General features: G+C 38.7%; 1 protein-coding gene across 4 annotated transcripts in view; it reads right to left on the bottom strand.

The window, feature by feature from the left end:
- The window catches only part of TBC1D8B (TBC1 domain family member 8B), a 44084-nt gene that overhangs the window by 9277 nt on the left and 8516 nt on the right, over positions 1–26291 (bottom strand). For 2 of the 4 annotated variants that reach the window (XM_049827335.1, XM_049827336.1), the window contains exons 2-14: positions 24198–24308; positions 20257–20375; positions 19393–19618; positions 18208–18448; positions 16538–16745; positions 13636–13803; positions 12133–12282; positions 9006–9156; positions 6466–6680; positions 5899–6016; positions 4909–5194; positions 3141–3270; positions 322–420 (exon numbers count right to left, since the gene is read on the bottom strand). In XM_049827335.1, coding sequence (XP_049683292.1) covers positions 322–420; positions 3141–3270; positions 4909–5194; positions 5899–6016; positions 6466–6680; positions 9006–9156; positions 12133–12282; positions 13636–13803; positions 16538–16745; positions 18208–18448; positions 19393–19618; positions 20257–20375; positions 24198–24308 — 2222 coding nt within the window. Of the gene's footprint in view, positions 1–321; positions 421–3124; positions 3271–4908; positions 5195–5898; positions 6017–6465; positions 6681–9005; positions 9157–12132; positions 12283–13635; positions 13804–16537; positions 16746–18207; positions 18449–19392; positions 19619–20256; positions 20376–24197; positions 24309–26291 lie in introns of those variants that run through there. The other 2 variants (XM_049827337.1, XR_007509370.1) reach the window with 2 other exon arrangements.

Below are 26291 nucleotides of genomic sequence, written 5' to 3'. Positions count from 1 at the left end.
AGAAATGCATTAACAATTTAACAACAGCAGATAGAAATATAGGTCAGCCTGTTCCAATCAATGCAAAGTGTCAGCGATACTCCAGCCTTTGGAAGCTGTCTGTGATGGTGTTACTTGTAACAAGACCACAAGGTCATGCTGTGATTCAGGGACTGAAAAGGCCAGGGGCCAAACCTCAGTTAACAGACACCCTCCAGACGAGAGGGTTTTCAGTGTATAAAATTATGTATTTGGCCCTGGAAAATGTAGCTCTTCTCAGAATTTTCCAAAAGGGAACAAATTTTATCAGAGGGAAGGGTTTAGCTCTTCCAAGTCACTCACCACATTCTGCTTGGTCGTAGCTTCTAACGTCTGGATCACATAAAGCCTGTTCCTGCAGCGCATGCTCTCAACATCCTCATATCGAATATCATCATATCTCTAAGAATTAAAGCATCGTTTCATGAAATCAACTGTTGCTAGACACATCTAAGCAGATATTTTTGTCTTGCATGTAAGTACAATACAGGTATGGACAGAAAGGAAGATCCCAGAAACTGAGCAAAAAATCATTTATTAGAGCACTAACATTCTCCCTTAAACAGTGTAACTTCTTAAAAGGCAGGTGTTTCAAAGAGTGATGGAGAAAAAAGAAAATAGAGTAGTTCACTGTGTGGGAAGACAAAGGACGGGATTTTACTGCGTGTTGGCTCTGTATCCAACTCTGTCTAGAAAAACAAAAGATCAGAGTTGAAAGGGTAGGTGATGAACAACAACCTAATAGCAACAAGAAATTGCAGAGAAAACTGCTATATGACTATCCTTAATAGCACTTTATGAGCATCCAAGAGGAACAATACTGGATATTAGGATATTTTCTGACAAGGGCCAAGAAAGCCTACAGTGGGCTAAAGTTTTTGCAGATTCCCTTTTGTTGAAGAGTTTTAATAACATTAGATATTTCTCAAGGATGATCTGAGTGTATGCTGGACAGGGGGCTGAACTGGATGACCTGTGGAGTTCTCTTCCAGAACTCTATTTCTCTGTTCCTGTGAAGACCACTACCAGCATACTTCTGACTTGGAACAAAGAGGAAGCAGAGAGAAATTGCATCTCTGAATCATAACTCATTCACTGGTCTGGCTTCTGGGCACTGATATTGTGCAATGGCCTCAGTAAGAATATAAACAAGATGTACAATTTAACTCTTAATTACTGTGATGTGATAAAGTTACACGTTCTTCCATTCACTAGTTAAACATGACTTCTTCATTCCTGCTTAGACTCAGTCTTGCATTTGTGCCTGAGTCATAAAGGCATGAAACTGAACATCATTTTAAAATTCAACTCCGTATCTTTTCACTTAATCTCGTTTATCTTGTGAACACCCATGCAAAGCAACAGTATCACAAAGAACGTCTCTGTTCATTTATTCATGATTTGTAACTAGACCTATCTGCAGAATGACAACTCTCCATTGCGGCAATCTTCCCATTTCAAAATTTGTCTTATTTTATTTCCACAGTGATATGAAAAAAAACCCTTCATCTGAACAGAATTATGTTGAAATTAACTGTCTGTTCAAAACGGGAAGCAGCAAATTGACTCTCACTTTGTATCAGCAGTTCTCAGACAAGGGCTTGTGACACTCACCAGCATTGAAGAAATTCAGTTTCAACTGAAGATAAAAATTTGCATCCAAAAACGGGGCTATGAGATAGAAATGGGGATACAGGCCTAGGAACAGGGCTGTCAACTTGGCAGTGGGAGATTCAGGTTCAAGGATCTGCCCAAATTAAAATTCAAAAGCCATACCAAATCAGAGGCTATCACTTTGGTCCAGTCACCTGCCTGCAAAGGCAGGGGAAAAAGAAACGGAGTTTCTTTTGCTTTGTCTTTCAGTAATGATTCCCTCTCTGTGAAAGCTTACACTTCAGAATGCATTATACAGCACTTCATTATTTACCATCTCTGTTCTTTATTCTGCAAGTATTCAACCCCACTATGAGATCTCACCATGACAAGACAGACCCGTAATAGTTTGCAACTCTTCTTTGTAAGATTCTTTAAGATTCTTCAAGATTCTTCTAACACGATTCTTCAGTATAACATTCTTGTGAAACAATACTGATAACAGAAGCACAGACTTTTTATGATTAGCCTAATGCTAAACACACTTCAAGAGAACTTGAATTTGATTCTTGCCTTTGTCCACCCCACTAAAGGCAAAGCCCTCTTCTCAGTAAAAATCATAAGAGACTGTTCTTAAGTTATACAAATTACAGTTAGTTAATCTTTTCTGAATCAAGGCCAGTACATTTTTTCAAAAGAGATGTACTGTGGACCTTTCACTAGAAACATATGACTGAGAATCAGAAAAGGAGAGGAAAAAAAAAAAAGTATCATATAGATGAAAGAAACCAGCTAATAGAAAAACAAAATGTGAACAAATCTTTTCTCTCAGCTTGCCTTTCGCTTCAGGTGGGCTGAGCAGAAAGCCTATCTACAAATGGATTAATAGCCTGATACAAATCATGCTGAGGAAGGAAACACCTCATGAAAATCTGAGGACAAAAGGGGAAGGAGAAGCCAGACCTAATTCCTCCCCAGTGCAGAGTTGCAAAGCTAGACACTGCAGAAATCAAACTTGCAAATTGAAAGAAAGTACCAGATCATAACTGGTCTTCCTCACCCAACATATCTCTAAACAGTCATTTAACCCATACAATAAACTAGTCAAGCACACAGTTTCCTGCACAGGTTGTCATGTCAAATGTTACCACTATCTGCTATGTGCAGTAATCAGTCTCAAATTAGTAAATGCAAGGGCTATTTCTGCTGTACTTTGTCATTTAGTTGACATACTAATAAAGTGAATGAGGGATGGCAATAGATGACGTGCGATGAACCTTGGGAACTCCACTCAGGACAGCCTAGCAAGCACAGCCAGGCAGTTAAAAAAACAAAACAATACAAAACCAAACCTAGCCCGTAGCCTGTAAGGTTTTCAGTGAAGCTCAACAAAATACAGAGCCCAATTTCTACCAATCTAGACAGATTTTTTACTCTAGTTTGTACAATGCAGCTGCATTATTTTTAAGGTAGCCCATGCAACGGAAAAACTGCATGGGATGCGAAAACATACCCACAAGAACACATACTTCATTTGACTCTCGGATCAAATCAGTAATGTCCACTTTTGGATGGTCACTCTTTGTATCACTGAGGTTGGAGCCCTGCTGCACAGCTGGAGGCAAAGGACTGTCTTTGTTCGTGACACTGTCAAAAAATCTGCACAAAGAAAACACATGAGAAATCAGCAGGAACCTGTTTATCACAACGAAACAATAACATCAGCATCTACTGAAGAGAAAGTGCACAGAGAATGGGAAATTGCAAAGAATATCAGAATGAGTAGCACAAATATGCTGTGATAGGAACAACAGTATACAAACATGGGAACCGGCTACCCCGAGAAGGTTGTAGAGCTTCTAGCCTAGACAGTAACATGGCTGATGTGACCTAGTGCTAGCAGTAATCCTCTTTTGAGTGGGAAGTTAGACTACAGATTTGCCAAGGCTCCTTCCACTCGGCATTCCCCTGGTTCTCTAATCCATCTGGCGAGGTTGTACTACATAACTGGGAGAGAGGAAAAGAGGCTTGTCCTGAACTGTGACCAAGGCAATCTTATTTCCCTCAGGTGCATAAGCCAAGACATGCTTGATCTGCACCTATTCATCATACCTACATAACCAGCCTAAACAGATCCATTACACAGGCTGGCCAATTCCTTTGCCAACATTGAGGAACCATACCTACAGACTGATAGCTTCCTTTTTCTCGAGGAGAGGCTGACTACTGTAATAATGTTTTAAATATACCAGCATGCTGCAGGCTGGGTTAACTGTGCAACAGAAATGTTACAGCCAGAAAAAATGTTGAAAGCAGGAGTTCAAAAGGAGTTCATAATAATCATCAAAATCTTGAGTGTCAAGCAGAAACAGAAGCTTGTTTGGTTCAAGTGAAATTAAAATTTCACCACAGTTCTAGATTTTAAATTTTGATACATTTAAACTGGGAGAATGTGCTCTTACTGTTAGGTTTTTTAAGTGTTAAATATTTAAATGAGTACAGCTGGGTTTTACAATAAATACCAGGCTGCATGGTCTCTTACAATAAAAATTACATTTTCCTCATTAATTCTGTAGCTCCTAGCCTATTCAAACATGCAACATTTAAAAGTCTCACTAAAGTTCGTAACAGCCATAACTTGGTGACTCCTACAGCACAGTCATTTTGCTGTTTCAATACTCCATGACACACAATCACAGCAGCAACAACAGAAATTAGGTAGGTAATGAAGCAAAAACTGTGCAAGTTTTGTTCGCAATACAACAGTTTAAAATGTACTTTATGTTGCATATTTGAATTTATTCTTCAAATGCTAATATAGAACAAACATCTGGTCATGATTATCCTCACTGCATTTTCTTTTCTTCTATTTTAAGCTATTAGCAGCAGAGGAGCCAGTAGCCTCAACTACAAGAACTGAGCTGTAGAATATGTTGTCTGTAAGTTGATGCCTGAACTGTTTGGAACAGTCTTAGTGTGCTCTAGATTACCTCATCATTAAGGAAAGCCACCTTCTGTAAGCAGTATAAATTCCAGGCAAAAACCACATTGCCTTTACTTTAAAATACACAAAATGGCAATGGTTTTAGAACCTTAATGGAGGATCTGATTTTCAGAGGATCCAGGCACACTTTCCAGCCACCCCTTCCAGAATTTTGGCCCAAGATGAACACTTGATTCCTTTGAAGCCTTTGGAAGTCTTAGTCAGATGTCTTCTCAGCTGCCCCAGAATGACTTATCTATTTGCAATTATAGCAGCTGCTACACAGGCCATAAGAGCAACAGTTACACTGATACCTGTTGAGAACAGTGACTGCTTCTGCATCATCCTTACAAGTCAGCAACTTCTCCATGTTGTATTCCAGCACTGCGAGACCCAGCTGCAAGATTGCCTTTATTCCATCATAGAAGAAACAGTCCACCACATTGACTGCACTTTCAATAGGCAGCACACTGATAAAAAGGGTAAGGAACCAGGAGAGAGAGACCGAGGAGAAAAAAGTCATGTCCGTCATGTGGTCTGTCAACTGAGGCAGATGAACCCTGATGAGCTCCTCAAACACTGCCTGATCTACCAAGGCACCTGCAGGGAAAGGATAACAAAACCACCACCCAAATCTTAATACAGAGAAGCATAGTTTTCTCAGAGCACTGGCCAGAAATAAAGCCGCTGTCCTACTGCAACTTTGTTGTAAGAGCAAACACAGGCCTAGATGCATGGAACCATTGGCTTCGTTCCCTATGCTGGAAGCTATGCACTCTATGCATGGGTCCAGAGCCTTGCTGCATGCTATAAAGTGTGTTAGCACTTTTGTGGGTGCATGGCTGCTTCCAATGATTCTCCTGAGAGCTGATACATGCTCTCTGCAATGAGAGAGAAACTTCACATCCAATTTTCTTCTAGCATATACACCTGCAAGTACTGAGATGGCACAAGATGAAAGACTAAGTCTGGACTTGGGATAACTCTTTTTCTTTTATTTAAGCTGACTAAGTTTCAAATAAATAGTATGAACTGCGTTATAATTCCAAAAGAACAGTATAATAGTCTAATTGACTACTTCCTGAGTAGTTATGCCCAGAGTAATAACAATATCTGAAAAGCATATGCACTCCTGCTTAAGGAGGAATCTTGGGACATTCCCTGTAACTTCCATTTTCTACTTCACAATACTGAACCAAATGCACCAGTTTCTCTCCACTGTTCAGCTCACTCCTTACATTTGTTCTTAATGAATGATCATTGACATTCAATTCTAGATAGACAAAAAGACAGACGGATGTTACCAATGATTCGACGATTGAAATAATCAGGTAGCATCCTTTCGCACACAGCAACCAAAAGCCAGAATGCTTCTTCCTCTTTAGCATACAGCAGAAGTACTGATGTCAAAATATTCATTGCCTGTAACATTTAAACAGGAAAGGAAGCATTGACGAGGAAAGATGGTGAAAACACAACTGTTGTCACTCATTAAATTTTAAATTTCTGAAAACACTTTACAGTACGTTTTTAGAGTGCTAGGAAAACCTACAGCCATATCCAGAATAAGACTTTTACCTCTATTTTATTAAATACAGAGCATAGTATTTAAACTACATGAAAATATTTTTAAGCACTAAAAGTCTAGTAAGAATGCAAAGGTATATATGAAGTGGACATGACAGCATTTATCAACAAATTCAAGTACAATGTAAAAACTCATGTTACAGAGTGGGATGAAATAAGCAAAGTGAACCACTGAGCAAGAAACCATTACATATTTATGTGATTGATTTTATGAAGTGCCACAATACTGTCATCATCAGCTAATATTTAGACGACCAACACTAAGAGTCTCAAAACTGCTTTACCTGACAATATCCAATTTGGGGATTCCTGTATGCATAAGCTGTAAGAACTCTCCTTAGTGCAGAAATTCCTGTGTCACTTTGAAAAGCAGGATGCTCAGGTAAGGAGCGCCGTAAATCTCGTTCAATTTCATCAGTAGCTAAAGTACACGTTCCTAAGGACTTTTCCACCAACTCAGTGTAATAACCAGGGTTGGATGCCATATCGTTTACAGCACCTGCCAAGAGGACAACAATAAAGTATCTACGTGACTGTCTGCAATTTGTATAAAAATTTTTGGTGACTACTGAGGTACCTCATGAATCTCCAGATGTTACTGCAGTAACGTATCAGAGTAATTCTACTGAAATTAATGGAATTACTCTGAAATGAAAACAGAAAAGTGAAATAAAATAAGGCTTGGAGGAAATCTAAGTCACTTTCCATTATAAAGTTGATTTTTACTTACTTTTTGTTTCATTGAAGGGGAGTGGGGAGAGCTTCTTTTCATCTACAATTTCGCCCAAGTTCTCAGGCAAACACAGTACCTTTCCATTTGCAGAGTTGGGAACAGATTAGAAAAACTAGGCAAAGGACTAATATTTACCTAATTAATTCCATAACTTTTATGTCAACACCTTCTGAGAGAGAGATACCAGTCTGGTAACAGAAGCATAAACGCCTACGTAAATGCTCAAAGAACACTAGCAAAGATAAATCCATGTTCACGTGTCCTCAAAAGGAACTACCATACAGTAGGCTGAATGAAGAGTATAAAATGTATTTGTTATGATAAACAGATCGTCTGGAACAGCAGAAAGCTCTGCCCAGGGCAACACAGTGAGTACAGCTAGCAGCTAACGTCCTGGGTGGTTCCTCAAAATCTGCAGCTCGTTTCCTCAAAATCTGCAGCTCATTTTCTGAATCTGACACAGGTTTCTTGCATGACCCTGATCAAGTCAGTGGCTGCTGACTTGTGTTTCAGTGAACAGAAATAGAAAGCACACAGAGGTGTTGTAAAGCAGTGTCTTAATTCCCTGGGCCTCCATTTCCTCAAGTTAAGTGCTCTGACACAGTTGTGTTCTGCAGAAGAAAGCCACAAAAGCACACTCAGAGCTTTGGCAAGAGATCCCATATGTGTAAGAAAATCCACAGTTCCTGTACATCTCACTCTTTAAACCTAGCAAGGAGCTTGGTATAGCAAAGAGCTGCCGATAACCAGGGCCAAATTCTCTGCCAGGAAAACATTTTTTTTTGTGTGTATGGTAATGCTATCCTCTCAGAAAGCTTAAATCAAAACAATTGGAACACAGTCCCACAAACATGCTTTTCTTTTTTAGCAAGTAAAGAGGCTTTGCTGAAACTGATTGTCCCCTGGAACAGCATGTACTCTTATCATTATTTTTCAATTGAGTCTGTTGTAAAAGAAGCAGATGTGGGTTTAGTTTGAATCAATGCAAAACAAAATAATAGACAAAATTATCCTGTTCATCATTTTGAAGTGTCTTTCTTCAGAACCACAGAATGGTTTGGGTTGCAAGGGACCTTAAAGATCACCTAGTTCCAACCCCCCTGCCATGGGCAGGGACACCTTCCACCAGACCAGGTTGCTCAGAGCCCCATCCAACCTGGCCTTGAACACTGCCAGGGACGGGGCATCCACAGCTTCTCTGGGCAACCTGTTCCAGTGCCTCACCGCCCTCACAGTAAAGAATTTCTTCCTTATATCTAATCTAAATCTACCCTCTTTCAGTTTATAACCGTTACCCCTTGTCCTATCACTACACCCCCTGATAATGAGTCCCTCCCCATCCTTCCTGTCGGCCCCCTTTAAGTACTGGAAGGCCGCTATAAGGTCTCCCCGGAGCCTTCTCTTCTCCAGGCTGAACAACCCCAACTCTCTCAGTCTGTCCTCATAGGAGAGGTGCTCCAGCCCCCTGATCATCTTCATGGCCCTCCTTTGGAACTGCTCAAGCCCGTCCACATCTTTCTCACGCTGGGGGCCCCAGAGCTGAACACAGTACTCCAGGTGGGGTCTCACGAGAGCAGCGCAGAGGGACAGAATCACCTCCCTTGACCTGCTGGCCACACTTCTTCTGATGCAGCCCAGAAGGCGACAGGCTTTCTGGGCTGCGCGCGCACATTGCTGGCTCATATTCAGTTCTTCATCCACTAACACCTCCAATCCTTCTCCGGAGGGCTGTTCTCAATCCACTCATCACCCAGCCTGTATTTGTGCCTGGGATTGCCCCGACCCATGTGCAGGACCTTGTACCTGGCGTTGTTGAACTTCATGACGTTCGCACTGGCCCACCTCTCAAGCCCGTCAAGGTCCCTCTGGATGGCATCCCTTCCCTCCGGCGTGTTGACCGCACCACACAGCTTGGTGTCGTCACCAAACTTGCTGAGGGTGCACTCAATCCCACTGCCCATGTCGCCAACAAAGATGTGGACAAATTGCCAGAGGTAAGAGCATTTTTTGTCAGACTACGTTCAGTCAGTAACTAGAACATCCGTGCAGTAGAGCCCACAAAATGAATCAATTATACTTGCTATGCAATACCTGAGAAGAGTAGCCACAGCTCTCCTCTTAATGCCTCCGGGATCCCTCTTACAACTAGGTCTCGAGTCTTCTTTGTTCTAAACATACTGACACCATGTCCACGTTCAACAAAGAGGATGTTCCAGGACTGTTCTTTCATTTTTTCTTTCAACTATGAAAAGCAGAAGACAACAAGGATTAAGTATACTGGAAGATTTTCCTCAGGTTTCAGAGAACAGAACCAAATTTTGCTCTCAGTTATATTCATATAAACTGGCAATAGAAGCACCAGCATCCATATTGACATGTGAAATGAATGCTGATGCAAATTAGAGCAAAATCTAACCTGTGCATACAAATCTAAGTCTGGCATACAATGCAACTACATGACCTACTATTCTTTAAAGCATATTATTACAAGAGTGTCTATACCAGATCAGACAAAAGGTAAATCTAAGCCAGTATCCCATCTGACAGAAACCAACAGCAAGTGCCAAAGGACAGTAAGGTCAAGAAAACATCTGCAAAATCCTCCTCCATCCTCCAGCAAATGGAAAAACAGGCACCTCCTCAGCAGAGGCAATGTCTCTAAATTTGACAACATACAGCAGATTTTTCTCTGCAAATTTCTTTCCAAACCCAGACAAACCTGCTGCCTTCTAACTTCACTTGAAGCCCCCTTGTTGCTGTATTATTAAGACAACAATCACTCCCTTTCACCTTTTCAAGCCACTCCTAAGTTCAACTTTTTCCTTACTTCCCACTTCAGAATGATTCCAACCTGTTAACAGCAATAACCGTATGCAAGCTGGATTTTCATTTTAAATGAAGTCATCACCATCTATTTGTTATGTTTTTGTTCACTAAACAAAAAGTTTATTTCACTAAAAAAAGTTTCTGCTAAACTTAATAAAAAAAAAAATCAATAGGTAGACAGCCCTATTTGTTACCTCTAGATTGAACCATTTGCAGCTTTGGCACCACATCAACAAAAATTACATAATTATCAAAGGACCACAAAGTACTTTTAGGGAGTGAATGAACAGTGATAAAGCAGTAAGATAGCAAACCAGTGCAAGGTGCAACTGTGCAGAGAAATTCTGCCGGCATAGTTCTCCCAAGGCGTTCCAAAAATGCATTGCCAGCATAACGGATAAGAAAATTAAACATTTGATATAATTCCTATGGCAAAAAATTAGAGGTATATTAAAACTTCCTCTTGTAAAATTCTTTTTCAGCTATTTCCACATAAATATATATATATGTTTGTATGATACATACATACAAACAAATCTGCTTATTGTAACTTGGGCCAATTTCAAAATACCCCATTTTTTTGTCACTGCTTTGTGATAAACAGCATAACGTTTTCTTGGTAAAGGGTAAATCAATAGAAGAAGGAAAAAAAGATGAATCTGAGTGAAAGCAGTAGAAAAGATAAGCAGGAAAAACAGGGTAAAGAGAAGTTCAGAATGCTCATGTGCGGTGGCAGGTTTCTCTGTGGTAATTTGAGAGCTCTAACAAACAAACTATGAGAAAAAGTATTTGGGCATGATGGCACAATGAAATCAAGCAAGTGATTATTTGCAAAGTCAACTCACTGTCACAGACACCTGCTTAATAACTCTCATAAATTAACATATTTCAATTTCAACATGTCTACAAACTGTTCTTTTGGTAGCAGCAATAAAAATGTACTAAACTCTGTTACAGATGAAATAATATCCCACAGAAACTCAACAGGCAAAACAGGTTGCTTTCTTTTTTTGATTTATCATGCTTTGTTGCATTTTATTAGTGGACAGATTTGGAGCAGAATGGCTACGAATGGTGGAAAGCAAACAGAGGGCATAACATCAGTGTCATCATTCTCCCACAGTTTCTCAATCTCTCCTCGGTTTATTTACATGAGCTCCAAATAGCACTAGGAGAGAATCAATAATCAGGAAAATTTGCAGGAGAATAAAGTCTAGTTGGATTAAGGAGGGGAACTAGTAGCTGAAAACACGTATGCTCATATAGGTTTTACATTTAATCAAATATTTATCAACCTTATCAACCAGACAGAACTATTTAAAAAAATACCAATTTCTGTCAACATAGAAGAAAACAGTGTATGAATCTGAACTTCAATAGGACTAGCCATGTAAGTAAATACCACTTCAGAAAATGAAAACTGGCAAAAATTCCCTATTCAGAGAGAATTGAAGTTACAGGCATTTTACCTGCAGAGTAGGAGGCAGAGATAGTAGAAGCAGTGAAATAGATCCTTTTTAAAGTAAGAGATTACTAATAAACTGTTGATTATGCACCTAAAATGCAATTTAGTTTCTCTGAAGCAAAGCAACAGATGATCAGGTGCTCCAACTCTAGAGAGGCTCCAGGGCTGAGACAGGGTGAACATTGCCACTACAGTTTTTTTGTGCATGCAGTAGTAAGATTTAACATTGTTAAAGCAATTAAAGGTGCCAAAAGGAAAAGTAGATTTTGTCCACTTTTGTTCAACATACCATAAAAAGCAGAACTTAAAAAACTGGACTCCCTTTTCTCCTACCCAGAGAGTGTTTATTTTCTGATGTTTCTAGTATAAAAAAATTCTGTATCATAATTTACCCAGTTCTGCTGAAAGACTTAATTTTAAAATAAAAGCTTTCTGTCTTCTTGCACACACTATGGAGAAGCAAAAATAGGATGTCCTACTGCAAAAACAATTAAAGAAACATTCTCCAGAGCATAACATTGTTAGACAGCAGTGCAAAAGAATGAAGCAAGGAAGAAATTAAGTCAATTTCTTGATAACATTCTGTTTGCCCCCGAAGAGTTTGTAGCGACTTTGTATCTTGACAATTCAGATAGATATGAAACATGTTCACTATCATAAAACAAACAGTCAACTCTTCCCTGAGGGGCAGAAGAGCAGGAGGAATTAGCTCCATGAAGATAAGGCATATCATTATTCAACAAGATGAGCAGAAAATTGAATGGTGCCATGAAGAAGCACCCTGTGGACTCCAAATACAGAAAAAGCCGAAGAAAGAAGGTTGGCAAAGCCCCAGAGGAAATCAGCAGCCTTGCTGAAATACATTTTGAATATATTTCAGTCCTTTCCAATTAGATTCCAAAAATTGTTGGCCATTTTATCCCTTACCATTTTAGAGTCTAGATTCTCAGCATCCTGAGGATGGTAAACAGTCATTAGGGCTTCCGTACTGACAGTTTTGCTGTTATCTCTCTGACCCATTTTTGATGATCCCACATCAAAATCCTTTGGACTGTCAGAGGCAGAACTAGCTGCAACCTTGAAAAAAAATTTAACAGTGGTAGTTATAAATGCCAAACAATCCTTCAAGAAGCAGCACTGATAGCAGAAACTATTTTGCTTCTAGACTATCATTGTTTATTATATTAAGTTACAGGTACCAGATACAGACTTCCAAAATAAACGAAAAACAGCAATCCCTGCTCTGCACAGCTGGGCTTTCAGGAGGCTGCACTTGGGAAAAAAAAAAAAAAACAACCCTCCATCTCTACAGCTAAAAACTGAATTATGAAAGGACAAATATTCATAATGAGAACTGTAATAGACAAGGAGGTCTAACCATCCATCACCACTGAAGTCAAAAGAAAAACATTCATTTAGATGGAGCCATAGATTGAACTATACAAAAATGCTGAGGCATTTAAAAACCAGCATTAGAACCTGGACTGCTTTTCAAAACCTGATAGAAAACAAAGCAAAAGAACCCAAACCAGAATGCATTCACAGTAGCACCATTGTTTAACACATTCTCTTTCATAAGAGCACAGAGTTACTTATTTTTCTACACCTTAAAACCAGAGGTACATGACTTAGCATGGTATGTCAAAATAATGCAGATATAACCAGAAATAAGGTAATCTAAAAGGGAATGCCTCTGAGCAGCAGACCTTACCACTCAGGTCTCCCAGGGCTGTGCTGTACCCTTATCAGCTGAGCATTTCTGCTGATTCCAAACTATCTTGCTTTTATTACTCATTTTTGCCTTTTAACCCTTAAGAATCAAAATCTCAAGGTAGAGATTTTGCTGATACACTGACTCTTTTCTACCAAAAGGCATTTATTTGTACGCTTCTCCACTCTTACAACTGTCACTTCAGAGGCTACCTCAGCTGATTCTATTTAATTTTTTTTCAGGGGAAAATCTTTAGGGACGAGATACAGCAACTATAATAATTAATGCTTGTTAGGGATGTTTTGTCATTGCTTTCTTATTTCTCATGCAGGAAACTTCACATACATTATTTCTTCACATCTAGAAACAACCTTACAATCATTCCATCAACCTCCTGAGTCAAATAGTCAGCTGGCAAAAACCAACATAGCTACATATAATTTTATATCAGACTGGTGGACTTCTGTTTTAATGTGAAGGGTCTGAAGGCAAGAGATGGGAACATGAGTTTTTGAAGAAAAAAAAAAATATTTTGGCAACTTGAAATCTAGAGGTACAGCAGACATTGTTACCCATCTTGTGTCTAGATTCAGGCTTAAATATAGATGTATTGCATTACACAGCAAAACACTGACAATGATACGTAAACTCTTAGTAAGACTACACAACCTTTGTCCTAGGAACAGGTACTAAGAAATTAGAATTAGCAGAGCAGTTACCTCTGTATTTATGATGTGTTGTGGACTTGAAGTCGCATTGCATTTCATTCTGAGCTTTGCCACAAGCTGTTCGAAATCTCTAACCTCTGTGAAACGAAAAGCTGTTTTTCCTTTGGTACTAATGCTGACTCCTCTGTTAGCTGGATCTGTCTTATCCACCCCTGTGATCTGTGGAAGCAAAGATACATAAATTAGGCAACAAATTTTACCAGCTTACTTCTAAAAGAGAAAACCTATTAAAAATACATGTGTACATGACACAGTAGTATGAAGCCCCACACAAGCAGAATTAGTTAATTCAAGTAACAAACTCACTACATTTAAAGCTCAGTGGTCTGCAGCTATTTTAGCACAAGATAATAAGTATTATGCAATAGATTTTTGACAAAGTACCAAAAATCTTTGAAGAGGTCTTCCCAGCTGTGAGTGCTGAGCTTATTTGAAAATCTTGCCTCCTTCTACCTGCTGAAGCTGTTACTTTTTTTCTTACCCTTCGAAAGCAGACAAAACATGGCTTTTGCAGGTAATCAAATGAAACAAGTTTCACTAGAACAAATTTCTACTGAGAACACCCTTTCAAAGACAGCTGTCATAACACATGACAGCTGGAGCTGTTTTTAATTGCCATGATGGAACATTTACATATTAGGGCAGTTAACACACTTTAATAATGCAAGTACAAGTGAGACAATCACAAACCGCTAGACTGACTGCCATTGCTGATGCTTTTACATTGTTACAGGTAAACCGCTGAAATAAAGTAACTGCAGTACCCTAGAACAAATAGTGAGGGCCTGACAATCCACAAGAATAAATTTAGAGTCAGCTCCTTTAACACAGCCCCTTCTTGTTTTTCAGAGGTTATAGAAATCTCTATTGTTTGCAGGACTATTTATAGATAATCAAATAAATTGCTTTATCTGGGCAGGGAACACCAAGTGTATTGCTGAAATTAGCTCAGCTCACCCCTCTGTGTCAGGTGTCTCATGTCAGGCAGCATGTACACAGAGTATGCAGAGCAATTACAGAACCTGGTTAATTTTTAGGCTATTGTAAAGTATGTCTGGGTGCTGATGGAAAGCTTTTAATACTGGGAGACTAAAATGTGGCAACGTCCCAGACCACATGAAGTCCAGAGAAGGATAGAGAAGGTTTGGGGTTTTTTTTTTCCCCCAGAAGTTATTCCACAGTCTAGCTATAGTACTTTATAGAAATATGAATGCTGTGTCCTTTACAATATGGTCCTCATTCAGTCTGTTGACACTATCAGCTGTAACGGCACTGATACTTGTTCACTGACAACTGTCAGTGGATTTCCCTATAGACTTTTGAACAGACAGCACTGCTCAACTGCTGCAAAAATATTGGACTACTGACCTAAGAAAGGAACATGGCAGAGCAATTACTAATCTTCAAGATCTTCAAGGCATGCTCCTTGAGAAGCTGGCGGCTCGTGGCTTAGACAAGTGTACTCTTCACTGGGTAAAAAACCTGGCTGGATGGCCGGGCCCAAAGAGTTGTGGTGAACGGAGTTAAATCCAGTTGGCGGCCAGTCACAAGTGGTGTTCCCCAGGGCTCAGTTTTGGGGCCAGTTCTCATTAATACCTTTATCAATGATCTGGATGAGGGATTGAGTACACTCTCGGTAAGTTTGTGGACGACACCACGTTGGGCAGGAGGGTTGATCTGCTGGAGGGTAGGGAGGCTCTACAGAGGGATCTGGACAGGCTGGATGGATGGGCCGAGGCCAATTGCATGAGGTTCAACAAGGCCAAGTGCCGGGTCCTGCACTTGGGTCACAACAACCCCACGCAGCACTACAGGCTTGGGGAAGAGTGGCTGGAAAGCTGCCTGGCAGAAGAGGACCTAGGGGTGCTGGTTGACAGCCGGTTGAGTATGAGCCAGCAGTGTGCCCAGGTGGCCAAGAAGGTCAACAGCATCCTGGCTTGTATCAGAAATAGTGTGGCCAGCAGGAGCAGGGAAGTGACTGTCCCTCTGTACTCAGCACTGGTGAGGCTGCACCTCAAATACTGTGTTCGGTCTTGGGTCCCTCACTACCAGAAAGACATTGAGGAGCTGGATCGTGTCCAGAGAAGGGCACCAAAGCTGGTGAAGGGTCTAGAGCACAAGTCTTAAGAGGAGCAGCTGAGGGAAGTGGGGTTGTTTAGTCTGGAGAAAAGAAGGCTGAGGGCAGACCTTATCTCTCTCTACAACTGCCTGAAAGGAGGTTGTAGTGAGGTGGGTGCTGGTCTCTTCTGTCTGGTGACTGGAGGTAGGAGGAGAGGAAATGGCCTCAAGTTGCGCCAGGGGAGGTTTAGATAGGATATTAGAAAAAATTTCTTTACTGAAAGGGTTGTCATGCATTGGAACCGGCTGCCCAGGGAAGTGGTAGAGTCACCATCCCTGGAGGTGTTCAAAAACCACATAGATGTGGCACTTCAGGACATGGTTTAGTGGGCATGGTGGTGTTGGGTTGACAGTTGGACTCGATCTTAAAGGCCTTTCCGACCTAAATGATTCTATGATTCTAAGACCCTCAACCCCCTCCAATTCTTTAGTTTTTATCTTGAGAATCTCTCATTAACTCAACTTCAAGATATAAGCATAAGTTTTTTCATTAAAAAAAAAAAAAAGTATTAAAAAATTTGGATTCTGTACCTACCCAGCTACACAAATCAGAGGAAACAGAAAAGGGAAAGAGGATACAGGGAACAAAGCTGAAACATGAAAGCGGTTCTATAAACCTACAAACAGAATTCCTACATGCAGTATCAAAGATAGGGGGAAATATATGACATCATGTGAAGTAAGCAGATTCTAATGAAAATCTGGTAAACTGGCATTAAACTACACAAGTGCAAAACTTCTGGTATAACTGCCTCTGACTTGTAGACTGCATTACCTCTCTTAATGGAATGATTACACTGCACAGGCTGCCATCCTGGCTAGCAAAGCAGATGTAGTTTTCTGAAATGCACATCTTCCCATGGGTGTTGTAATGGCTGAAAGGAACCCATAAGAAGCACTCATGAACTTCCTTCAAGGTCTCTTCTTTGGGTAGCCTGAAGAATGCACTAAACTGCTCACTGTGGGCACGGCTTTCTAGGCCTCTAGATTAAAAACAAAAAACAGCGTAGAAGAGAGAAAATAAAAATTAAACAAGTTTAAAATGTCTTTACAAATACAAAAGTTAAAAATACCTTGGGAAAACTCAGTAGTACTAACATCACGCTTTCCCATAATCTGTGGGGTCGATCTGGAGGGTTCAATGTTTTGCTTGAAGAGGGAACAAAGGGCAGGACCACATCTATCTATATACACCCACTTAACAAAATACTTAAATACTTCACTGTACAGGAATAGATTCAAGCATGTTCTTACACAGTACTTTGCTGAATTAGGGCCTACAGGTAGTGCAGAAAAACATACTAATAGCCAAATCCTCTCTGTTTCCCCACCCACCAGAATAGTCCATTTAAACTTAAAGCAAGTTTTTGGCTTGACAGACGTTAATTAGATAGAAATGTAGCACATGCTGTAAACATTTGCCATGGGCTAATTCTTCACAGATAACTGCAGCCAGAAACAATGTTTTGGTTGTAGAGCAACATCCCTCTCCAACATTGCTACCAAGTTGAGGTATCAATTATCCAGAAAACACAACTTAAATCAGGTTTTATTATCAGTGTACTATAAAACTAAATAGTTTTTTTTTTTATTTTAATCACAGGTACATGGAGCTTTCAGTAGAAACAATTATTAGAAAAACGCTTTATCATCATTTCTGATTTGCAGATAGGTAGCGTTTTCCAACAATGATTTAGTCCCTTTATGTGAATCTAAATTACCTAAACCAGACTTGCTCTTCCTGGTTACTTTTCACAGTAAATAGCTGTGGTCCACAGATCAAAACCTGAATATTTGAGTGAGAATTTGGACAGGTCTCTGAGGAAAAGACAACATTTGCTTCAACAGAAACCAGAACTGACGAGAAACCATAAAATTACTACAAGGAATAATCACATGCCTTCCTTGAGAAGGATGGACCCTAACCATCAGGTGACTTAGATATACATCTTTCCCACTGCCTAAAATACTGTGGTAAATAAGGAAAGCCATGCACCCATCTGCAACTTATTGATTTTATCACCCATCTCCAGTGGCAAAAAAGCTGTGTAGTTATTATTTACATATGTTTATTAAATGATTTATTCTCCACCTTATCCTTCCTCATCAGGTCTCTTTGCAGACACTGCAGCTCCAGTCTTAATTTTCTAATCCTAAATGCTGCTAGAACGCCTTTTAAAAATTCAAACCACTATAAACCTTATAGTTGAAGACCAGCTCTGAAGCTTTGATCACCTCCTGCCTTCATACAGACTTTTGATACTGCAAAGTAACAATGAAATACAATGCCCCACATTGCTTTGATCCCAAATTTTATTGAGACACTTGTTTAAGAGAACACCAGCTTTGCTGACATTTAAGTATCTCCTTGAGACAAGGGTTCTCTTCCCCTTTGCCTAAAAAAGTACTAGGCCAAGAGCAGATAGACTCTAAGTAATATATTACCTCTTGGTGATCTGCAGGGGGTCATGAAGGACTAGGTCATTTTCAAATGTCTCCTTGTCAAAAAGCCTCCTAACAGCATAGTTTGCCAGCTGTTCCATGAGAAGGAATGTTTCACTAATGTGCAAAAACATGGAAAAATAGTGATCTTCCCCACGGGAGCACACATGAATGCTCTCTGTCAGAATCACATTGGAAGTCTTCTCAAGTTTTGATATTTCATCCCAGGAGATAGTAAGTTTTACTGAAAATACAAATATAAGCAGATGTGAGTAACTTCTTGTTAGCTGCTACCCTCATATTAAAAAAAGAAAAGTAGTAGTCAACAGCACTAATAAAATATAATTAAGCAATACAGTTAAATGATAACACACTTGGAAAGGGCTAAAAACTCACAAAAGCACAAAACCCACTCTCTTCACAATTCCTATAAAAGAATTCCATTAGAAAGAATTTTAAAGAAAGAAAACCATTAAAGACACACCATGTATGAACATAGAAGCTTACATCACATTTTCTTTGCTCTGATGTGAAACTGCAAATTGCAAACAAACATCATCATATAAGCCACCCCACTTTAAACAGTCTACCAATAGGGCTTCTTAAAGTAAATCAGTCATGTATTAGCATTTAGAGGAACCATGCCCATTAGTTATGACATATCCCAATACAAATGAAAATTAGCTTAGAAAGGATCCTACTTTCTTTATGCTTTCTAGTTTTCACATAAATACAGTTATAGCTCACACTCTTAGAGGCATTTGTTTGGGCATTTCAAACTAATGTTACACAGGAAGAAAAAGCCATGCAATTATCACCAATGCCGTAGTGCACCCATGTGAAATATTAGGTCTATGTGTGAAGAAATAACTGTAATCCTTACAGGCTGAATTAATATGCAGCATGAACTAAAGATGACAAACAGCTTTTAGTTAGAGTCAACTGCAACAGGTCTGCCTTCTCTCTGAAACTTATATAGAGGAAGAAAACTAGTGGACATTATGTAGTAAGTTAAACAAATGTGTTCATTTCCATAAAGTATTTTATGTTTGCAGTTCTTTCTATTCTGTGTTGACATCTGCTCACATGGCAAAATAGCTCCCTTAGTACATAGGAATAGTTCTTCCAAATATGAAAGACAAACAGTAAAATGTGAAGGGACTAGGCTTAGTATCGAGGCTTACTTACTTTCTGCTCCCAGCAAAAACGAGTAAAAGCTAAGGAAGTTGGTACTAAGATAAAGCCATCCTTGACAGGGCACTCTGCCCTTCCAGTAACTGCATGAGTAATAGGTAACCAACTTCTCCTGCTCCGGTAATCCAAAACACTTTTCAAACTTCATAAGACCTTCACGAAACTTCTCGGGATCATCTTCTTTTACAAAAGAACCTTTTCCCTCTTCAGCAATCAAACCCTAAAATAAAAGACCCAGTTACTTTATATATGCATCCATGTGGATAGGTGTCATATATGCACCTGCATACATACAGCATTGTATTCTCCTACCAGGATAGTAAGAAGTTTTAGAACAGGAAGAGTAATCTGAGGATCAAAACAGAGGTCACAAATGAAATGTGCTATTTCAGACTCATCCACCAAGTTTCCCACACAACTTAGGCAAGACACACATTCCCAGGTCTCCTCTTCCGAAATAGATATATTTTCCTCATTTAATCACAAGAATTTCTGGGCTAAATATTTAGCATACACAAAGTGAACTGTTGCACCTTCAAAAAAATATACCATATGCTTCCCAGGCATTATTAAAATGATTGTGAAATAATTTATCAACAGTTTTAGACCACTATCTAAAGGCATCTGATGTATCATTTACCAAGAAGAGTTTATGTCAAACAACCTTACTTACCGGTGAGGGAGATAAACAGGAGCAATGGAGTGTGTTGAAGCTAACAGCCACATACTACTCCATCAGAAGTATGTAGCATTACGATACTGTCCTCTGATATTCTAAAGAGGACATATTATTCATGTACATTTAGAGGAAAAAAAATACTTAGCCTTTCCCAATTATGTCATGTGCCTGTTACTTACTCTTATCTTTCCCTGGACAAAGCTCGTAATATCTTCATTTGAATCAAATACTGATAAAGTCTTCATAACATTGTGTTCTAGCCAGTCCCAGTGTTCTGTTATTTCTTCTCTGCTGGATCCTGATTGAAAGAGAAAGTTAGTATTACTTAAAATTAGAACAGACGTTAATCATTTCACTAAAAATATTAATCAAGAGAATAATTAGCAAATTCCCAATTCACAGAGTAATTTAGATACACAAGTCCAAATCACAAATCTCAAATCTATTGTTCTCAACTCTTGTGTACACTAAAAATGTATTTGGTGTACATTTAAAAAGTGCACTGCTCTGTTTTTATGTTTCAAGCCCTTTATGCAGCAATTTTTCTAGCCTTACATCCAGAAGCATCTCAGCTTTGTCAACATCATGTGGCTCAGTGCTGAAGCCTGACTTGGACTGACAGTTCCTTCAGTTTAGCAGTACCTCCCCAACACAGGTAGAGAGCATTGCTAGAACACTCCCAGTCTGTCTAGAAGGTGGGAAATGTGATATCAAATTCATGAGACTAAGAAGAAAATGAAATCTGGGCCTTTGATACCCTCAGCTGTGATCACTGGGCCACACCATTTTCCAGAGTAGAACTCCAAGACTTAGACCTGCTGTGCAAAATCCCTTCTAACAAGTGTAAGGACGTAAAGCATACATCACTGCAACCAGGAAGGTAGCAAAGATTTCTCTTTGGATACATGAAACAACCATTTATGCTGCATACAACAATCAGTCAATTGCTACTTACTTGTGCTCATTATAGGTCACGGGTTTATCTCATTCTCTGACAATTATATTTCTAAAGCTTAGGCAACCACCATTCAGGAAACAATGTCATCCTACCTACAATAAAGTTCTGCTTAAGCTGTAATTCCAAATAACGCATTGTTTTCATGCAGTTGCAGGCTTCTACAAGAGGACAGAAGCACAGCTGCACGCCATATGGAAAACATATACCAGAACTAACTCCTGATGCAGGAAAAAAGGCTCACTGATTCATACAAGCTGAATGATCCTTGAAACACCACCAGAATAAGTAATTTTTTTTCTTCTGGACCGTCTGGGACTCAAACACATGGCAATAAGGACTGTTTTCTTTCCTTTCATTACATATGTGCAAGAGGAGGAGTAACTTAAAAAAAATGTTATCAATAACCATAAGGAATGTAGAAACCATAGGGAAAAAATAAAATTCAACGTTCCAAATACTGCATTTTCAAACACCTTAGAGAGAATCCAGCCCTGTTATTTTATTTACTTTACACTGCTTTTTAATTTAGGTTTCAGAGAGCTATCACCTACTATATGGTGAACGTCACTGCAACTTTATAGCAAAGAAAAACCTCTCTCACCTGAACTTTCCAAAAATACATTTAGATTACTGGTTTACTTTAAATAAAAAGGAACAGTCTTACCCACTAGCTACTTTTATAATTAGAGAAACGTGGTAGGAGACAACTTCAAAATGCTTATGGTAATTCATCTTACTCTCTTCACACACTCAATTACAAATTATGCAAGTGGTAAGAGGTAATAAGCAGAGATGATAGTAGTGAAACAATAGTAGAGGTCCAGAAAATACAACACTCAGTCAGTTATTTAAAGACAGGTGGCCCCCCATCAGATGGTGGGATACAGGGAGAGGGAAAGAGAGGGCAAGAATTTACGTAAGTTTGAATAAAGGGATTCCAGAATATAAATTAATTGGCAGTTTCATCCTCCACAGGAATGCCACAAATAAAATCAGCCAGTGTAATCACATACTATCAATAACCCTAAGCAAGAACACACCTTTAACGATTTCTTTTTTCTCAATTTACTTTGTAAAGACTAATTAAGCAACTTTCAATGGACTCCACAGAATTAGTTAGTTGCCTTGGGGATGAATAGAAATTGTTCTAAATATTGTTAAATAGTTAGACTGCACTACGCAGGGTGGATTTGCAACAACACTTTAAAAAAATTATATGAAGAGTAATTAACATAGCACTTAAATCACAAACTAATTAATTTTTCTCAGACTACACATGTAGACCAATTATTTGAGTCACTGTGAATCAGAGGCACAGATGTGACACAGTAAAGATGAAAGTTTTTAATAAATATTTCAATGATTTAGGAGCACTGTTTCAGATCCTTAATATGTAACAGCAGGAACAAAATGTAGCCTCTCCAATTTCTTCACAGAAGGAACAATCTTTTTTCTAACACAAAGTACAACTACATTATGTAGCTTTTTGTTGTAAAGTATACTTACACAGCACAGATTTGATATAAATTCAGTCCTAAGGTGAAGATTACCCTTTGTGTTTTCCCAAGGGCTGACCTGGTGGCATTAGAATTCCCCAGAGCATATTTCCAACATACTTATGAAAATACATTTTTGATAGCCTGTCACCATCAGTTCTGACTTCTTCAGAAGTAGTCCTAAAATTTTATTTACTGCCAATTCAGAAACTGTTCAAATTCTATCAACTTTATAAGGCTGCCCATTTAAAGTGACATGTAGTGAATTACATTAAATCATTATTAAACAGGTCTCTCACTGGCTACTGCCCTTCAGAGAAGTCCTTGCAGAAATGTGAACAGGAGCAGATTACCATTACAGCATGAAATGTGTAAACTATTAACTAAACATCTAAAAGAACAAATCTGTATTTTGGAAGTAGCTAACTGTGTAGAAAAGACAGCAAGAGGCACAATTTTTCATTTAAGGTGAAGCAATGAAGATTCATAATAAAGCGATAACAGCAAAATCCAATGTAACAACACCATAGCACTTACTAGTGGAATTACTCATGCATGGGTTTGCAGAATAGTACATCTCCTGCAAAGCTCATCTTTTGCCACAGGCAACTAAAAGGAAGGCCTAGAGCCCGGAGAAGTCTAGATGGAGTCTTGTTTCTTTAATGAACACAACTATTTAAAAAAAATTAAAGGATGGAAAAATGAACTAAAATATATGGTTCTTTTTCACTGTAATTATAGATGCTTTCAGAGTTTTCAATAAACCTAAGAAATAGATTAATTCCACAACAGTGACTTTTTAGCATTAGACCACATGACAATATTAATTAATTTCAATATAAAGACAAGACCATGCCTCAGAAGAAAAGCCAATGATGCATAAAGAATAAGAGTCCTCTCAACTTTTGGAATGGAGGTCTCTTTGGACACCCAGTAGTTAACCAGCCTGTATAAAGGAATTAAGACTTTATTTTCAGGAGAAGCTGCAAAACTTAAAATTAAAAAAAACAAAAACAACACCACACCAAAAAAACCTCCCACAACAAAATAAACCCATGCATGCTATCAAAAAGCATGCTCTAGGAAAAATTACATACTCCACTCTCAAGGTCAATTTTCTTTTCCATTTCCTACTGATTAATAATGCAATATGAGAAACTGAAAGAACTTCTACAAGAGCAGCAGATATAAGGACGAATTCAGCTCCAACAATGACTGGGAACCTGGCTCATTTTAACAAGCAAAGATAAAGTAGGAAAAAGACATCAGGATAAGTGGCTCCTGTTATTCTTACCTACAGCACACTTAGTACTCCCAAGGGTCAACTTATCCCTATCATCCTGAACTTTGCAAAGTTACACTTGCAGGTCCAGAAGAAAAGATTGTGCCTCTGTTATTCTAAGAGAGCACCAAGGCTTTAGTACCTGATGGACAACTTCAGAAGGCAGCCAGTCTGAAATTGTAATATGAAGAGCCCATAGATATATTCTGAAAAACTGGAACCACACATTACTGTCAATCACAGGTTTTCAAATAATTTTAAACCATTTAGAGGTCATGAGAATAAATAATGATGCGAGAGGATTAACCCAAAAATGGATCCCGTACTTTGTACCCTCATTTTTCGCTTTATAAACTCAGTCTGCTTCTAAACCATAGTACATACCGCATGCGATGGACCAGTAGACTTGAGAGTCTGGTGTCTGATGCAGGATGCGAAATGGGGCGACTTTCGATGTAGAATCCAACACCGCATCTAATGTTCCCACGAGAAGACCTGTTGCATTCAAGAAAATGTATACAGCATAATGAAACTAAGGTTTTGAAATTACACTCACTTCTGATTCCCTTCTTAGTGAATAGGAATGCTACCCAAGTAAGGACTAATGAACACTAAGAAAATAAGAAGCACAAATGAGTAAGGCAGAAAGTGCTCCCAGAGAAACTTCTTTGGGAGGCGATGATATTTTGATCCAGTAAAAGCCATTATAAACACAAAATGAGGGCGAAGAAGTTTTTTGAGATGACCCCCTTGGAAGCAATAGCCAGGTAACATGGTATTTCCCACCCTTCAATGAGCACAAGCAGTAATTGAACTACCCCTTAACTAGTCATTTACTCTTCTGTTTTCCAGTCACAGGAAACAGCTGTTAGGAGACTGCAATTCCATTATGTCTGATTTTTATGAAAATCCCACTGTTTTTACCATAGAACACCATATCATACTTTCTGTACATACAAAAGTCTTGTGGCTCATACCATACTATAGCTAGAAAACACCTGCCATTCTTCATAAACAGTCTATCAGATGACTCCTACATAAAGTATGGAACACTAATATTTCATCCTACCATCATATGCGTAAGTATATTATATAAAGTGCATTATTGCCACATAGATTATACACCCACGATACAGTGGCCATGTCAACTCCCTGCCACTGGATATTGAATTAGCTCCTATTAAACAGAGTTCAGATCAAAATATACTAATTTCATTAATGAGACATACTTCATCTCTCCATAACTGGGAGCAAAAAGTTCCCTGAGAAAATGAGCATGCATTTTATCTTGGCTGCCAAAATCATTCCTTCTGCACAGTAAATAAATACTAGCCCAGATATCTTGAAAGTTCTTTTCAAATCTAAGAATTGGGGAACTCTAAAAGAAGAAAAGCCCGTACAGAAAAAATACAAGCTTTTGGATCCTGATGCACAAGTAAAACTTTTTCTTCTTGTTACAAGAGAAACAAAAATACAAGCAACAATAGCTTATGCTTCCTTCCCATATTTCCTACGCTTGCCATCCTTCTAGCATGGCCACATAAGTGGAAACTTCATCTAAAGCAAAGCTACCAAAGCAATCACACAGAGCTTTCATTCTACAGAAGAACTGCAAAATAAGAGATGAGATTACACAAAAAAATATGAGATGCAATTACCCAAAGAGATGCTGTAAAATCTGTTCCACAAACCTGCTGAGATCATGGATGGAGGGCATTCCCCCCCCCCAAATGCTATTAGGGTAGGGAGCTTGTATGCAAATTTAGTATATCCCTTATAGCACCTCTAAGTACCCTTCCATGTTTAATGGAAAATGATCTGTTGATTCAGGGTTTAATATTTCATAGAAGCATTAGATTTAGAAAATTTCAAATGCATCCCTCAAAAGTTATTTCAGAATTTTTAGGTTGGCTTCTAGTACTTTTTGTTCCATTTTCTTTCCATTAACCCCCTCTCAAATTCTGAAAAATAACAATTGTGAGAGAATACAAGAAAGCAAAGTAAAACAAAATTGAGAAGTCTAGACAATCATCCTCAGAACATAGTTTTCCTAAGGATACACTTTCAGCATAGAGCCTGTGTGACTACCTCTACTGCAGCTATTCAAGTTTCAGAATGCTTTTGGTTCTCTTCAAAAAAATGGAAGTGAGTAATAATGAAAAACACAAAGCCCCCCCAAAGACCAGTACATTACATCAATCAAAAATACTATCTTGTCTTGTCTGCAATTCATAGACTGTAAGTTACTGTTGGAAAGTAGAACTTTTTTGTAGTTTCTAACTGAAGTCAGACATTGAATAGATAACATTAATGTCTGTTTAAAGAGCTCTGGCTTATTGAATGAGTCATAACACTAAGCTGATCTCAACACTGGCTTTGCTTCAGCAAAGGTTTTATTATTTCATTCACAATTCTCCTAATATAATTTTCTGTTATGATATACAGTACAAGGACATTAGTCACCATTTTAAGGTTGAT

The sequence above is a fragment of the Accipiter gentilis genome, chromosome 24, assembly GCF_929443795.1.
Source record: "Accipiter gentilis chromosome 24, bAccGen1.1, whole genome shotgun sequence".
Taxonomy (NCBI): domain Eukaryota; kingdom Metazoa; phylum Chordata; class Aves; order Accipitriformes; family Accipitridae; genus Astur; species Astur gentilis.
This window is presented reverse-complemented; position numbering and strand designations above follow the sequence as displayed.